The 17,763-nt window shown below is 37.1% G+C and overlaps 1 protein-coding gene across 4 annotated transcripts in view; it reads right to left on the bottom strand.

The window, feature by feature from the left end:
* The window catches only part of CLCN3 (chloride voltage-gated channel 3), a 65,888-nt gene that overhangs the window by 43,297 nt on the left and 4,828 nt on the right, over positions 1 to 17,763 (bottom strand). For 2 of the 4 annotated variants that reach the window (XM_084883739.1, XM_084883741.1), the window contains exon 2: positions 10,798 to 10,973. In XM_084883739.1, coding sequence (XP_084739865.1) covers positions 10,798 to 10,957 — 160 coding nt within the window. In that variant the 5' untranslated portion in view covers positions 10,958 to 10,973. Of the gene's footprint in view, positions 1 to 2,238; positions 2,488 to 10,797; positions 10,974 to 17,763 lie in introns of those variants that run through there. The other 2 variants (XM_084883740.1, XM_084883742.1) reach the window with 1 other exon arrangement.

Below are 17,763 nucleotides of genomic sequence, written 5' to 3'. Positions count from 1 at the left end.
TGAGTTTCATGTTTAATTTAGTTTCATACTTCCATTGTCTGCCTCTTCACCTTTTATCAGCCTGAAGATATATTTCTAATCATTGTTTTGTCCTGATTCAGTTTTCTTGATTTATATTAGCTGCTTATCTCCACATCTCCAGTTCCTTTGTGTTGACCCATGGCTATAATAGCTTATAAATTATGGAAAACAACCTTTTACCCTCAGATGCTAAGATACTACAGTCAGTCAAGTAAGCCTAACTAACACATTGGTATTACAAAGACACAATTTTACATTTAAATAACATTATTAGCTTATGTTAATTGAATAAGTCTCATCAAGGGACAAGGAATCTATGTGGGCTGCCAAGAGAAAGACTGATTTAGACTTAAGCAAGATTCCTAAAGGATTATTAATGAAAATATAATAGACACAAAAAGCCTATATTTTAGTAATAATAACCATATCAGCAACCATGCTTACTCTCACCTACACTTAGGCTTATTTCTTATTATTTGTATATGTTATACAGAGATGAGCTCTATAAGTAAATTACGTCAAAGATGGTTAAGCTTAACACCAACAATTTAAGTTTCTCAAGCCTAGGTCTTTTGGTTTATTATTAACAACAAACAGATGTTGTAATAGCTCAAAGAAAACATAATTTGTCTTGTTTTACAGTTTAATTACTTACAAATACTGTGACATTTGAACAGTTACCATTCATTCAAGTTGCTTTCTGTTTAAAGATATCTTTAACAGAAAAAAGATGATGGTTACATAGGAAAAAGTAGACTTAACGCACACACTATGAATTGGGGAGGAGGGAGAGGGCAGCAGTTCTGGGTGGTAAGATTATGAAAAACTTTTATTTTATTCTTCATTTGGTTATTTCCCCGTGTTCTAAAATTACGTACATATTATTTTACATATAAATGTAATTATATATGTTTCATTAAGAGGGGAACTCTGTAAGAGAAGCACAATTCTGTATATGTAACACGATCTTGGTGCAGCTTTTCTCAAAACAAGCTTTTACTAACAACAGAATACTATAGGATATACAATGTACAGAGCTGTACAGAGCTTAAAATAGTATCTAGCTGTACAGAGCCTAAAATAGTATTTAGCAATGTAACCAATAAATATTTGTTGACTATCTTAACTTTTCAATTCCAATGGGAAGGTAATAGGGTGATGAGGACACATATGTAATACCTTAATTAAAAAAAAAAAAATGAAAATGAAAAAAAATTCCAATGGAACTTATGAAAAAAAAGTGTTGTCAGAATAGAAACTGTATTTTAAATAAAACAGGCTAAATATGCTCAGGAAAACAATGGCTTATTTCCTTATTTCATAAATATAAGTTTGTGTTAAAACACAAAATGAGTTTATAATACTAGGCAGTAGTTCAAACTAACATGGCTCTTAAAGTCACCTAAGATGGTTTTCTTTAGTGTCAATTTATTTTTCTAGAACAATTGCCAACAGCCTAGTTTTAGTATAAACAGTTTAAGAAAAATGAATAAAAAGCAGTTTAAATTAACATGTAATCAGTTTTAAGGAGAACAGTACCTGCCAAAAAATTTATGTGAATGCTTGGTGCTTTTCTGGTTTTTACAAACCATTGACTATTATTTTTTCTGATGTGTAAAAATTACCCTAAATTTTTTATCATATCAATCTGTGTAAGACAATGTAGTTAATGTTAATCAATTGAAAGTATTAACATAAAAATGTGTTCATCTTTACTGTCATTTCGGTGTTCTAAAATGCTAGTCAGCTATTATTATAAATTTACTTTGTGGGGTGAAAGCTACATGGTAACTGGCAGCTGCTGAAATATAATGGTACACAGACACACGCTTGGTTTCCCTGTATAAATTAAAGGAAACAAGTTTTCCGAAGGAAGAAAAACATTACTTTTTTAGGTGCCAAGCAACACTACATTAGTTAGCTGTAAAAGCGGATTAATTCATTTTCCCAGTTAAATAGAAAGAGGATTTCACACAGAAGATGGAGTCGGAGTCCGATGTGATCTGAAGCAGTACTAATCTGCACGGAGAAAACAATCAGAGAGGACTACGGAACATTCAGAAGGTGGCATTTGCCCCCCTCGCTAACAAACCCAGGCCAACTAAACAACATACTGAAGCATTTAAAAGACAACCAAGAACCTGTTTCAATTAGAGATCCGCCCAGCCGCATGCAAAACATACCCACGGTGGATTCATAGCAAGGGGATGACATTACCTCTTTTATGTAATTCCCTCAGGGGAATATAGTCTCCTCCCCCGTCATAAGGCAAATAAGGATCGGAAGAAGCATCCATGATTAGAATTTTTAAAAAGAAGAAAAAGAAAAGCCTGCGAGCTTAAAAAGACCGTGGCATTTCCTCCAGCCCTGCTGCAGCAGGCAAGGGAGATGCCATATTTGATGAGGGTTAGAACTGTATGTAGTCCGACTCGCTAAAGCCACGGTGTTCTTCCACAGTGGATGACGTCATCAAAGGGAAATTATTGCAGCCTGGTTGCTAGTGGCTACAATCTAGCAAGGCTTAGAGGCGGAACAGCCTTCTGAACCAGGTCCTGCTACGTAGGATGATGACTAAGCTCCAAGTATAACAGACAGAACTGGTTTGAGAATTTTAAAGCATTCACAATAGAGCTTCTATAGTGTCAGTGGCCACTACGGTAAGACAACAGAGCGTTATTTCTTTTTGATTTTAAGATAAATATACAGGGGGAACAAAGCATTTAATATAGATATGTGAAAAGGAAATCCTGATGTAGACAATGCCCCCTTTCATTTTATACCTAGTAAGGTAGGAAAAAGGGAGCCACACTCTAAGGTTGTGTGATTTTATTTTATAATACAAGGGCACTAATTTTTATACTGTATTGTCAGGTAAGTCATAAAGAACTAGACCATATCAAAGGCTTCGAGAGACTTGGTTTTTAAAAGCCAATTTTTAATTATCAAAAATGTACTTCAGACTTCTACTGTGGGTTCAGAAAATTTAGTAACTAAGCAGTTGAAAAGTATTTCATCTCACTAATCAAAATTCAGCAGCCTCTTGTTTCCTTCTTTCAAAAACCAGTAAGACATATTAACATAGTAAGTAATTTGGCTATTGTTTGTGAAACAATGCAAAAACAGATCCAGTAGGTAGGAGATTTTCCTATCTTCCTACTTGTCCTATTTAACAAATACTTTGTACTTTTAAAAAAGGCTGTTAGTAAAATGTGTCTCAAAAGGTAACTCCAATTGGGTCTTTACTGGTAATTTTTATGAGATTCATAAATAAAGCAACTCTTTTTGTTTCAAACTGTCACTCTAGACTTGGACATTCTCCTTCTGAAATAGCAATATTGCTGCAGTGCCACTGAATAAAAATGTACTATTCCTTAGAAGCAATTGGGATTCCATAAAATTTATTTTCCTAAGTACTGAATGAACCAACCTGTGAGGTCCACTCCAATTCAAGGCATTTATATGAGAACTGGGGTAATAAAAAATGAGAGGAATCACATTTTAGTTATTGAGGTATTTTTTAATAAGGTTAAATAAAGTATTTATATTTCAAAAAGTGTGAACATCATAAAGACAGAGTTTCTCATAAAATCCCACCTAGAATTTGAGGAAAATGGTTTAGAAAAGGAATACAGACTAGAATTCATATCATAAAATCTGATTCTGGCTATTAATGTGATTTGACTTTGTGACTTTTGGGGAGTTTTTTTGTTTGTTTTAAATTTTCTTGGAAATAGTTTTTATAGATAAGGAAAGCTTTGACAAAGAACTAACTTTATTACATTAAATTTGGTCCTTTGTGGTCCTTTGATAAAGTTCTACTATAATAAAACTTTTAAAAACTATATGCTATATGACATTCATAAATAATTTAATTTTTATGATACTATTTCCATTCTTTCATGCCGTTATGTAAAATGAAAATCTAACTACAGGTTTTCCTGGTATTTGTAGATACTCTCTTGTTTTTCTTGACTTACAACTTGGTCACAAAGGAAAAATGAAAATGATAGCTAGCTATAGCACTAGCTAGAGAGGGAAGAATACCTTCTCTATAAAATATATTATATTTAATATAAGTAAAAATTATTTATCATAAGTAATTTTAATTATTTTTAGTTAACAAAAATTTTATATGAGTATATGTACATACAATATATAAGTTGTATGTATTTTTATAGCGTTCAGTTTAGAATGCCACACACCAAATTCAACAATTGTTATCACTGAGGAACGAATGAGGTGGAGTGGAGAGGATGATGGCACATTTAGTGTTTACTTTATATAGTTCCACATTGTTTTAAATTTTTAAGCAAACATATATTTACTTTTTGCATAAATATATTACTTTAATAATAAGAAATCTGGAAATTTTTTTACATTTCAAAAGTAAACAAATCTCACGTTTATGGGATCCATGGCTGCCACTTAAAAGAATTATTACTCAGGCTACAATGCTTCATAATTAGACTTTAGAAAAGGATAAAGGTTGGAAGGTGTGGCAAGAGAGGACTTTGACACAGATTTAGTATTACCAGATTAACAAACTAAATTACAATTAGGGGAGGGCAGTTGTGGGTGATCAGGCTGGTGGGGGGTGAAGCAGTTGGGGGTAAGAAGACCAGCAGGGGGCCAGTTGGGGGCAAGCAGGATGTCAGTGGGGGTCAATTAGAGGTGATCAGCATAGTGGGGGGCAGTTTGGAGTGAGCAGGCCAGCAGGGGGGCAGTTGGGAGTGAGCAGGCCAGTGGGGAAGGAAGGTGAGGATGAGCAGGCCAGCAGGGGGGGGCAGTTGGGGGTGAGCAGGCCAGGATGGGACAGCAGTTGTGAGTGATCAGGCTGGTGGGGGCAGGGCTTTTGGGGGTAAGCAGACCAGCAGGGGGGCCAGTTGGGAGCAAGCAGGATGTCAGTGGGGGTCAGCTGGAGGTGATCAGGATAGTGGGGGGGGGCAGTTTGGAGTAGGCCAGCAAGGGGGCAGTTAGGGGTGAGCAGGCCAGTGGGGAGGTAAGGTGGAGGTGAGCAGGCCAGCAGGGGGGACAGTTGGAGTGAGCAAGCCAGCAGAAGGGGCAGTTGGGGGTGAGCACACTGGCACGGGAGGCAGTTGGGAGTGATCAGGCTGGCAGGGATGGGGCATTTGGGGGCGAGCAGGCTGGCAGGCAGAGTGGTTAGGGGCAATCAGGCAGGCAGGCAGGTGAGCGGTTAGGAGTTAGCAGTCCCAGATTGTGAAAGGGATTTCCAACTGTCAATTTAGGCCTAATCCCTATAAACTGGCAATAGGAAATCCTTCAAGGGGTCCCAGATTGGAGAGGCCGAGCTGAGAAACACCTCACCCCCATCCCCATGCACAAATTTCATGCACGGAAACACTAGTAAATAAATACATAAATACATAAATAAATACCATATATGACAAACCCAGAGCCAACATTATACCAATGAGCAAAAAATAAAAGTGTTTCTCTTAATATCAGGAAGAAGACTGGGATATCCACTTTAACCACTCTTATTCAACAAAGTATTGAAAGGCCTATCCACATTAATCAGACAAGAGAAAGAAATAAAAAGCATTCCAATTGGAAAGGAAGAAGTAAAACTGTCATTATTGCAGATAGCATGGAGAACCCTAAAGATTCCACCAAAAACTTCTAGAATGGATAAAAGAAATTCAATAAGTACCAAGAGACTAAATAAATGTCCAGAAATCAGTTGTATTTTTATACGCCAATAATGAATTATCAAAAGGAGAAACTAAGAAAAGAATCCCATTTACAAGTGAATCAAAAAATAAAATACCTAGGAATACATTTAACAATGATGTAAAAGAACTGAACTTGGCAAATTAAAAGACACTGAAGAAAAAAACTGAATAAGATACAAACAAGCATATACTGTGCTCATATCCTTAAAATATTTATACTACCCAAATGAATTTACAGATTCAACACAATTCCTATAAAGATACCAATTGCATATTTCACAGAATAGGAACAAATATTCCAAAAATTTATATGGAACTAAAAAAAAAAAAACAGGATAGCCACAGCAATTTTTAGAAAGAAGATCAAAGTTGAAAGAATCATGCTACATGATATCAAACAACACTACAAGAAGTAGAGATGAAACAAAATTGACCATGAGTTGATAGTTATTTAACATAAATAAGAATAAGAACATATATAATACTTTTCCCTATACATGTGTTTAACATTTTCTATAAGAACATTCTTTTTTTTAAATGCCAATATAATCACTTGTGTGAGACAAATATTAACAAAAATTATATCCTTTACTCCTCAAACTAAATATATTACTCTTAAAAGTGTCAGATTAACTGTAGCTTACCATTAAGTATAGGTGCTTTACAATTATATTTGAACACTCTGTATGACATTAAACTTTAACTTGAGTTACCAGTCCTCTTCCCTAAGCAAAAGCATGGGGGCGGGGGGGAGCAAAACTTTCAAGAACAATAATCAAATCATACTACATACTTACTGCAGCATTAATAAAAAGAGGACTTAGAAATTTTCAAAAACGACAAACCAGAAAATAAATATAAAAAACAGAATGGTTTTAGCCGAAACTGGTTTGGCTCAGTGGATAGAGCGTTAGTCTGCGGACTGGCGGGTCCTGGGTTCAATTCTGGTCAAGGGCATGTACATTGGTTGTGGGCACATCCCCAGTGGGGGGTGTGCAGGAGGCAGCTGATGGATGTTTCTCTCTCATGGATGTTTCTAACTCTCTATCCTTCTCTCTTCCTCTGTAAAAAAAAAAAAAATCAATAAAATTATATATATAATTTTATATATAAAATAAATTTATATATATAATAAATTTATATATAAAATTATATATATAAAAGAACGGTTTTACAATATTCATCCCTCACAAACATAAGCCATTTTAGCTCTCAATATGATTACAAGAGTCTCAACTAAAACACATGGATACAGAAAGTCTGAAAGTAAAAGTTTTGAAAAAATAGTGCATGCAATCCCTAAACCCCCCCAAAATTTGGGAGCTATACTGATATCCAAGGAGGCTTGAAAGAAAGAAAGTATACTTGGAAAATAGAGTCACTTCACAATAAAAGTAATGTAGTTTAGTTCATAGGAAGATATAACCTAATAACATGAGATCAAAGTATATACAGCAAAAATTCATAGAATGACAAGAAATGGTAATATATAAGTCTATAGATAAATATTAAAGCATCATTATCACATACTTGATAGAAACAAACAAAGACAAATATAGTTAAGTGAAAAAAAAAGAAAAAAAAAAGAGCTCAACAGAATATTAACAGATTTTACCTAATGGGTATATAGAGAATACCATTAACCAAAAATTTAATATTATATACTCTTCTATAGCATACGTGGAACATTTACAAAAATAGACTTTATCCTGGACCACAATGCAAGTCTCAAAAATTTTTGAAAATGTTGATATTACACAATGTATATTCTTTGACAGCAATGTAATAATGTTGTAAAACCATTAAATATAACCAGAAATTCTTCATACATTTGGAAATTATGAACTACATTTCTAAATAACCTATAAGTATAAACAGATATCATTATGGAAGTTAGAAAGGATTTTTAATTGGTGACAACAGTAATCAGTATCTGGAGAAATTAGCTTTAAATATACTTAACTAAAAAAAAGGCTAAAAATTAAAGAACTATTTCAAAAAGTTAAAAAAAGGTACAGGAAAATAAATCCAAAGAAAGTATAAGGGATTAAGAACAGAAATTAATAAAACAGAAAACAAACACATAATAGAAAAGAACAACAAAGGCAAAAGTAGGTCACTGGAAAGACTATGACTGATAAATCTAAACTGACACTGACTACTACGGGGAGGAGAAAAAGAAGAGAGGGAGAGAAAAGAAGGGCAAACTAATCATTATCAGAATGACAAAGTCATTATCATGACTGCAGAAACTACAAACATTAAAACAAGTCATGCCAATAAATTTTTTAAACAAAAAGAACTATTTTTTAGACAAATACAACTTACCAAATTGATCTAAAAAGAAACAACATTAAGCATAGTGCTAATAAGGACAAAGAAAAACTATCAGCCAATCCCAGTTATGAAAATATATGCAAAAATCTTAAATAAAACATAACTAAATCAAATCCAGCAATTTACAAAAAATAATACATCAATACACCAGAAAATCAACTAAAGTTTATAACAGAAAAAAAAGTCATATAAATCAGATAATCACCTCAAAAAATGGAGAGAAAATGATAAATTCAACAGCCACTTATTATTATAAATGGTATATTCTTAACTAAGAAAAGGTGTGAGCATATTTAATCTAATAAAAGGTAACACCAAAGTCCAGATTAAACATCATACTTAAAACTCTGAGGTAATACTTAATGGTGAAACTTTAGGGTCAGAACAAGACAAAAGATGCCTACAATCATCATTTCCATTCAACAATTTACTAGAGCCAGCTGAGCAAAGCAAGGGGGATTGGTAAGGAGAAAGCTATAAATATTAGGAAGATAAACTGTCAATATTTACCAACAATATTCTTAAAAACCATCCTATCTAATAAAGAGTAGTATGCAAATTAACCTTCACCCTGCTACACCCACAAGCTATGCCCACCAGCCAATCAGGAGTGAGTATGCAAATTAACCCAACAAGATGGCTGCGGCCACGGGGAGAGCAGGAGGCTTGGGTTTCCCCGGAGATGGAGGAAGCCAAGCTTTCCGCACACCCTGGCAGGCCCAGGCCTCCACTCAAGGCTACAAAGTTTCAATTATAGAAGATAAATAAATCCCAACAAAAATGGCAACAACCACGGGTCTGGCGAGAACAGGAAGCCAAGCTTCCGCAGCCATGGCCTGCCTTGGCCTCTTCCACTCAAGGCTACACGGTTCCAATTATAGAAGATAAATAAATCCCAATAAAAATGGCTGCAGCCATGGAATAAGCAGGAGGCTTGGCTCTGCTTAAGGCTACAAAGTTTCAAGATAAATAAATGCCAGATACCAGTGCCTCCACTTGGGTCGCCGAGGGGCATGGCTGGCCTGCAAACCACCACAGGCCCCTCGCCCAGGCCACCCCACACCCTAAGAGAACCCCCACCCTGATCTGGGACACCCTTCAGAGCAAACGAGCTGGACCCCACCCAGGCCTCTATTCTATCTAACAAAAGAGTAATATGCAAATTGATCATCTCTCCAACAACATATGGCTGCCCCATGTGAACACGAGATGGCCAGCAGGGGAGGGCAGTTGGGGGTGATCAAGCCTGCAGGGGAGGGCAGTTAGGGGTGACCAGGCTGGCAGAGGAGGAGAGCTGGGTCAACCGGGCTTGCAGGGAAGGGCAGCTGGGGGAAACAGGTTGAGAACCACTGCTGTAGAGCCTAAGACCATCAGAAAACTGCCTCTGCCTCAGCCCCACCACCATGGCTTTGTCCAGAAGGATGTCTGGAAGGTCTCCCAGTTTAATTAATGTATTATCCTTTTATTAGTATAGATACTGGAGGCCCAATGCAGGAATTCATGCACAGGTGGGATCCAGCCAGCCAGCTCTGATGTGGACCCATCAGGCCAGAGTGGGGGAGGGGCCGTGGGCAGTTGGCCATCTGGCCCCACCTGATTGGAGTGTTGGGGGCCGATCAGGGCCTGGATCAAGCTGGCTGGCTGCCACAGTGTGTGTCATAGCCACCGGTCATCTGATCATTCTGGTTGTTCCATTGTTCTGGTCGCTGGGCTTTTATTTATATACATATGTGGTATAATTCCATTTAGATAAAGGTATATACCTGCAAAACTAAACTACAGTAATAGAAATAATCAAAATAGTAGTTACTTTGAAACTGGAAGGGGGAACAAAGAAGGATTTTGGGGGTCCTGATAATGTTTGTTTATTGATATAAGGGTAGTTATATGAAGTGTTCACTTTATAGAAATTCATCAATTTCCACACTTAGAACTTGATCATTGTTGTGATAGTTAATTTTATGCATCTTTACTGGGGGGTAAGGGCTGCCCACATAGCTGGTAAAACATTATTTCTGTATATGTCTATGAAGATCCTTACAGAAGGGATTAGCATTTGAATTGGGAGACTGAAAAAAGATGCTTTCACCAATGAAAGAGGATATCATAAATAAAATCGATTAAGGATCTAAATAGACCAAAACGGCAAATGAAAAGTTGAATTTGCTTTCTGCTTGAGCTGGATATAATCTATGTCCTTCTGCCCTTGGACATCAGCGCTCCTGGACCTGGGGTACTCAGACTCAAACTGGGACTTCTCCACTGGTTCCCCTGGTTCTCAGGCCTTAAGGGGTGGGACAAGGATTACACCAACAACATTCCTAGGCCTCCAATTTGCAGATGACAGGCCATGGGACTTCTCAGCCTCCACAATCATGTGAGCCCATCACTCATAAAAGAATCTCTTCCTACATATCAATATTTGTCCTATTAGTTCTGTTTATTTGAGAACCCCAATTAAAGCTGTATACATCTCTGCATTAAGTTATATTTAATTTTAAAGTTTATCCAAATATAAGCTTTTCCTTTGGGGTAATGAAAATGTTTGAAACTAGAAAGAAGTACTTGCACAACATTACGCAAGTGCTAGATACTACTGAATTGTACACTTTAAAAGTGGTTCTATGTTACATGAATCACCGCAATTTTTAAAGTTACCCCAATATTCAACCTCAGTAAAACAAGTATATACTGATTAGTAGATATTCATGACTACAAATATTAAGAGTTGCAATGCTAAACTTACCAACTACTGTGTCCCCATCTAACAAATTGTCATCCTCAGAAGTTTGAAAGTCCATAATCACACCTGCTCCATCTAAAAGTTCCTCATCGCTACTTGCGCTTGTTATGCTGTTGTAGCTGTTTCTATAGTAGCCTCTATGGAACAGCTGCTCAGACTCCATTGAGCTGTTTGGTTATCTGAAAGAAAAAAGAGGGGAAATTGTTTTAAAATTTTCCCAACATATAATAAAAACTGTCTAGTTTAACAGGATGAAGGAAATTTCTGACCTCTGTATTGAAAAAAATACTAAGTTCATTCACTCTAACAATTGCTAAACATGTCATGTGAAGTCTTTTAGGATGATTTAATAATTCTATTTTCATGCAGCTGTAAAAAAGAATGAAGAATATCTTCAGTTAGTGGTATAGAACAATCTCCAAAGTCAACTGTTAAGTTAAAGAACAAAGTACAGAGAAGTGTTTACAGTATACTACAATACATGTGGGGATGGGGTGAATACAGTACATAATTGCTTGTGCATGTACAGACTATCTCTGGAGGGATTTCCAAAATATATAGTTGGCCACAGATCAAAGGAAAAAGATGGCTGACGTACCAGGTCTAAAAGTGAGACTGTCCCTTCTGTATATTTTAGCAGGGACAAATGCTAACTTTAAATATTAATTTCATTCTCTTTTCACCATTTTAAAATTTAATCTTCAGAGCCCATAGTTAAATAGGTATCAGCCATGGAAGCTATGATAATATGTAACAATTTTCATTTTTTTCAAAGCAGATCATACTAAACAAGCATACATTTTCATTGTTCTTACTCTCTATATTTTAAAAATAGTATTACTCATGGCTTAAATTTTTAAATACATCTACCTACTTGCTCAACATCAAATTGGTAGACATTAGCAACAGACTTGGAAGGTTCATGTGTGGGACTTGAAAGGTAGTCATAAAAATGTTACTGTGGCAACTACCTAGGGTTTATTAATGATAGTAGGAAGAGAGCAAAGGGGAGGCCAGACATTATAAACATGGTCATCTGGTCATCATAACTACAGCTTCAGACTCCCCAGGGAACCACAGGTCCGTTCCCTACAGACCACTGGGAGAAGGGATCTAACAACAGGGAGATGGACGCATGCGCAGTGAAGTCCATGAAGGTGATGTAGGGGATGGATTGCCTATCAGTCTAGCCTGGGAAACAATGGACGGCAAGGAGGGTAGAGACAATGCAAGCCTGCAAAATCTAGGAAGATTTAAAATACCCAGATAGCCCTGGCCTTGTGACACAGTAGGTTGCGTGTCATTCTGTGCACCAAAAGGTTCTGTTCCTGATCAGGGCACATGCGCAGGTTGAGGGCTGGATCGCCGGAACCAGATGTGCATGGGGCAGCAGATCGATGTTTTTGCTTTCACACCGATGTTCCTCTAACCTCTCCCCCTAAATATCAATTAAAAAAAAAATCCCCAAAGAGTACCCTCTCCCTTGTCTCCTTTTATCTCTTGCTCTGTGACCAGCAATCACCCTGGGTGCTTATCTATTCCCTCAACCAGTTGCACTGCCCATGGCCATGCAGACCCCACACACAATCGGCTGACTGCAGCAGGAACACAAGCTAAGCTAGCCAAATGCTGGACTGAACTGGACTTTAATATGGAGCAGAAATTCTTGGCAGTGGCCTTAATCCTAGCCCGCTGATGACGTGATTTGACATTTTCCATGGCAGGACAGAAGGAGACAGGACCTCGGAGCAGAAATCCCTTAATTTTACATCATCAATAAAACTTTCCATAAAACCCCATCCTCCTGTGGGGGACTCAGGAAATTATTTTCCCCTTGGCACCCCAAGAGCTCCACTTCCACCAATAACAAAACCAGTAAGCCTTGTAAAATAAGACTTACTACATAGCATAAGTACCTACAGAAAATAAACAATGAATGGAACCATCCTCAAATTCTAGTGCTAAATTTTAGTCCTGAAGACCTGAAGTGTTTTCAGACAATCTCTTGTCCTCAATAAATTCTCCTTCCTCACATGGAAATTAACCTCAAAGAGCTATAATAAGTAAAAAATATTTGCAAAGCTTTTATGCATTTTTTAGAAAAATAAAATACCACTTTTTAAAACAGATTTATTGCATACATTTCCTAATTTAGAGAAGGTGACGTGTGAGAGCTCCCTGAGAACGTATCTTTATTCTCAGCATAAGGTAGTGATGGGTACATAATAGATGGATAATAAATGTCAAATTGCTTATCCAAGCAATAAAGTAAAAAATATACATGTATTGATTTTTCAATAGACAAATATTCTCTATAACAGCATTAATCTGGTCTAGGGAGAACAACTAAAAACTAGCACATAAATTACAAAGAAAATTTTTAATATGTAATGCTTTACAACTTTATTGCTGTTTTATGGTTACCTCTACCAAAGATGGCCTATTATTTCATACTGAATTTGTTACAACATACTAATTAAAGCAAGAGTTTTTATATTTTAAGGTAAATGTTAAAGTAGAATAGTATAAAATAGCTATGCATACTAAGAATTTTGCAGTGTCCAAAGAGGCAATCAAATTAAATATGTGGCTCTTGAGTAAATAACCAAAGGCTTTGAAAAAAATCATTAACAGTTCAAGAATCATTTTAATTCTGATGTATCAAAGCATTTAGACTAAGATTTTGCAAAGAACACATACATTCTATTCTTGACTTCTTTATGTGATAATCACACTAAAAGGGCTTAATATATATAACATACAGCAAATAAAAATTAGTTACAGGTTTTCTGTATACTGTGACCTCAATCAGCAAGTTCCAACATGTCTCCTCCATTTTATCCCTAAGAGTCCCTCAAGAACCATAAGTGTTAACTGGCAATTTCACTCTTTCAAAATGCTTAAAAAACTTAATTGCACTAACACCTCTGAGGCATCTATAACGCCACACCGTTCTTTATAACAAAAGCAACCAACTCTATCCCAAGTTTACTAAACTCAGGCCTGTATGAGCTATTATTTCCATAAATTTGATAACTTAACAAACAAAACTAACCTAATTAGATCAGATTCACCCAGTGTAATCTCTCTATTTAAGGTCAGCTGACTTGGGACTTTACATCTGCAAGATCACTTCAAAGCAGCCACTTCATGTGTGATTGAATAACTGGGAAGAGACATCTGTATTCCAGAGGATGCAGATGTTGTGGGTCATCTTGGAATTCTGTCTTCCACAATTATCCCCAATCAAAAAATAAATTTAAAAACCTACTCCAGAAACCTATAGAGCTGTATACACTGTCTGTTCAGTAGCCACTAGCCTTGAAACATGGAAACATGGCTAGTCCAAATTGAGATGTGCTTTAAGGTAAAACATCTATTGGATTTCTAAGACTTAATTTTAAAAAATCAAATATTTCATTAATAATTTTATATTGATTTCATGTTGAAATAATATTTTAGACATACTGGGTTAAAAAGATATATTATTAAAATTAATCTCATCATTTCCTTTTTACCTTATAATGTGGCTCCTATGAAATTTAAAATTACATATATGGCTTGCAGTTACAACACAAATATTTTTATAGAACATCACTGCTATAAAGTATTTAAAATTCTATGATAGCACAAAGTGTTGGGGAGCACAAAAGACTTGGTTGGAAAGTTGTAAGGAGGACATTCTGATAAAAGGGAAGTGTGTGGAAGGTGGCCTCACCTATTTATCGGAATTCTGACTTAAGGGAGACTTAGGGAAGTGTCGAAGGCTGTGCTCAATTATTCCTTTCCAAATAATTCTGTGCATGTGCAGACCCCAGGTGTTTACCGGAATCCTTATGCTTAATCTATGGACGCCCTTGCCTAAAAGACTACAATGTAAACACATGTGTACTCCCAAGATTACTCTGCCTATTCATTGTATCTGAAGATAAAGATTCCAATAAAAGGCTAAGGAGGCAGGCAATCTAGGCTGTCCTGGCTACTAAGGCCAGGGGCCCCTTAGCCCTCTCTTTCACAGTCAAATTGTGGCAGAATAATCTGTTCATCCATCATTCAGGGGCTGTTGGTCAGTCCCAGCAATAAAGAAAATATAAAGAAGCAATATGGACACCAATGTTAAATCCTTTTAGGCTCTAAACTTAATTCCCAGGCTTGCCCACAAACAAATATTTAAATCATAATACAGAACTGAAATTTTGCATATTAAAAAAATATGCAAAAATCTATGTAAAATCACTTGTACCTCTTCTAACCTGATCTCTACATGACAGCCAGCATAGTCTTTTCTAAAAGCAAGTCTGGCCAGTAATCTCTCTCAACTCCATGAATTATTTAGATTAGTCTTAACCATTTCTCACGACTCTTAGCAGAGAAACTCAAACATAGCGGACAATGCCCTATACAGTCTGGCCGCTGCCTAGTTCTCCAGCTTCATTTTTTGTTGGTGTACTTCCTGCAAGTGCTCTTGACTCGCTAATCTTCTTCCTCTCAGTCCTAGCAGGCTCTTTCCTGTCTCGTGCTTCAGTGCCTTTATTGCTCCCTTTGCTGGGAACATACACTTCTCCTTAAGCCTTGAAATTGGATAGACTGACTTCTCATACTTGATTCTTATTTTTCAAAACTGTATTAGCTATTCAGGTTCCTTTACCTTTCCATATAAATTTTAGAATAACCCTGTCTGTAGTTACAAAATCTCCCTGGGTCAATTAATATTTATAGTATGAATGAATAACAAATATGTAACAAATGAATGGCACATCTCTACTTAGATGTTACATAAGAGCTCAAATTCAGCAAGACCCAAACTGTAGACATATTTGCCCCAAATTTGCCATCCTCCTACTCTCCCTATGTGAGTTTATAGGATCACCATGTATCTAGTAGCCAAAGTTAGTTTTCAGAGTTGTTTTGTTGTATTTTTTTTTATGAGTAGTTTGTTAATTTTTAGAGAGAAGAGATAAGAGAGAAACATCAATCTGAGAGCACTGCATCAACTGGCTGCCTCATGCACACTCGATACCGAGCATCAAACCTGCAACTCATGCATGTGCCCAGAACAGGAATCAAACCAACAACCTTTTGGTGCACGGGATAATGCCCAAACAACGGAGCCACACTGGCCAGGACACAAAGTCATCTATTAATTAATTCAGTAACCATTTACTCAGCAGCTAGCATATATCAGGCACAAAGCCGTGCGGGGTAATAAATATAGTCCCTATTCTCAAGGTACTGAAGGCGAAAGACATACAAATAACTACAGTATGATATGATAAGTACCACAGGAGGGGTATATACAAGGTATTTAACTCTAAAAAGGAATCAGCATGCTGCCTGGGAAAATCTGTGAACATTTAGTAACAGAGGGAAAGTTTCAGCTGAGCATTAATGATTAGGATGAGTTAACTAGAGTAAGTATGTAAGATTAAAAGTCAATACAGGCACACATTAAAAAAAAAATGAGCAAAAACTCAGCAGCATCATAACAAAATCTCCTTGGGTAGCTTATAGAAGAGAAGAGGAAGGGAACTAAAGAGTAGCTGAAGAGGTCAAATCAAAACACAGGCCAAATCAAAAAAGAAGTGTTGACCTAGCACAGTGGTTGGCAAACTCATTAGTCAACAGAGCCAAATATCAACAGTACAACAATTGAAATTTCTTTTGAGAGCCAAATTTTTTAAACTTAAACTATATAGGTAGGTACATTGTTATTAACTTAATTAGAGTACTCGTAAGCGGGCCTTTGCTAAAAATTCAAGGGGCCAAATAGCCACATATGGCTTGCGAGCGCAGTTTGCCGACCACTGCCCTCACATTAGCCCTTGGACTGATGGGTCATGAGTGCAGTTCGAGTCATGAGCCTGCATGTACCTCAATTGCAGGCTTAATTTCCAGCCCCCATTCAGGAAGCCTGCAGGAGGCAACCAAACCAATCGATGTACCTCTCTCCCATTGATGTTTCTCTCTGTCTCTCCCCCTTCCTTTAACTCTCTCTAAAAATTAATGGAGTCAAAACTGGTTTGGCTCAGTGGATAGAGCATCAGCCTATGGACTGAAGGGTCCCGGGTTTGATTCCAGTCAAGGGCACGTATGTTGGTTGCGGGCACATCCCCAGTGAGGGGCGTGCAGGAGGCAGTGATCAATGTTTCTCTTTCATTGATGTTTCTAACTCTCTCTCTCCCTTCCTCTCTGTAAAAAATCAATAAAATATATTTTTTTTTAAATCAATGGAAAACATATCCTCGGGTGAGGATTAGCAAAAAAAAAAAAAAGGGGGGTAGTGGGAGGGGACTCATGTCATGCTAAGGAACTTATTTACTCATTTATACACATGATAAACCATTAAGAGTTTTAAAAAAAGAAACCATATGATCAGATATAAATTTTAGCAGACCAATTCTAGCAGCAGTGTGGAAGACAGATCAGAAGGACAAGAGACTGAAGGACTAAAGATTAGGAGAAAAGTTAGTGACCCTTATTCTAGTACACCATTGAACAATCTTTCCTCCTATATAATAAAAGGTTAATATGCAAATTACCCCCTAGGGAGTTTGACCGACCAGGAGTTCAACCACTCGCTATGATGTGCAATGACCACCAGTGGGAGGTGCAGAATGAAGAAAGGCCCCAGCCGGCAGTGGCAGCTGAGGGAAGGAAGCCCCTGATCACAGACCGGGCCTAGGGACCCTACCTGTGCACGAATTTCATGCACTGGCCTCTAGTTCTAAATATAAGATAATGAGGGCATCCTATATAATCCTATATAATAAAAGGCTAATATGTGAATCAATCGAATGGCAGAGCAACTGGTCACTATGATTCACACTGACCACCAGAGGGCAGACTCTCAACACAGGAGTTGCCCCCTGGTGGTGTGTTCTCACAGGGGGAGTGCTGTTCAGCCAGAAGCCGGGCTAATGGCTGGGGAGCACAGGGGCAGCAGGAGCCTCTCTCTCCTCTGCAGCAGTG

This window comes from Pipistrellus hanaki (genome assembly GCF_964339955.1).
Source record: "Pipistrellus hanaki genome assembly, chromosome: 5".
Lineage (NCBI taxonomy): Eukaryota > Metazoa > Chordata > Mammalia > Chiroptera > Vespertilionidae > Pipistrellus > Pipistrellus hanaki.
Note: the sequence above shows the minus strand (reverse complement) of the source record. Positions and strands in the feature narration are given on the sequence as shown.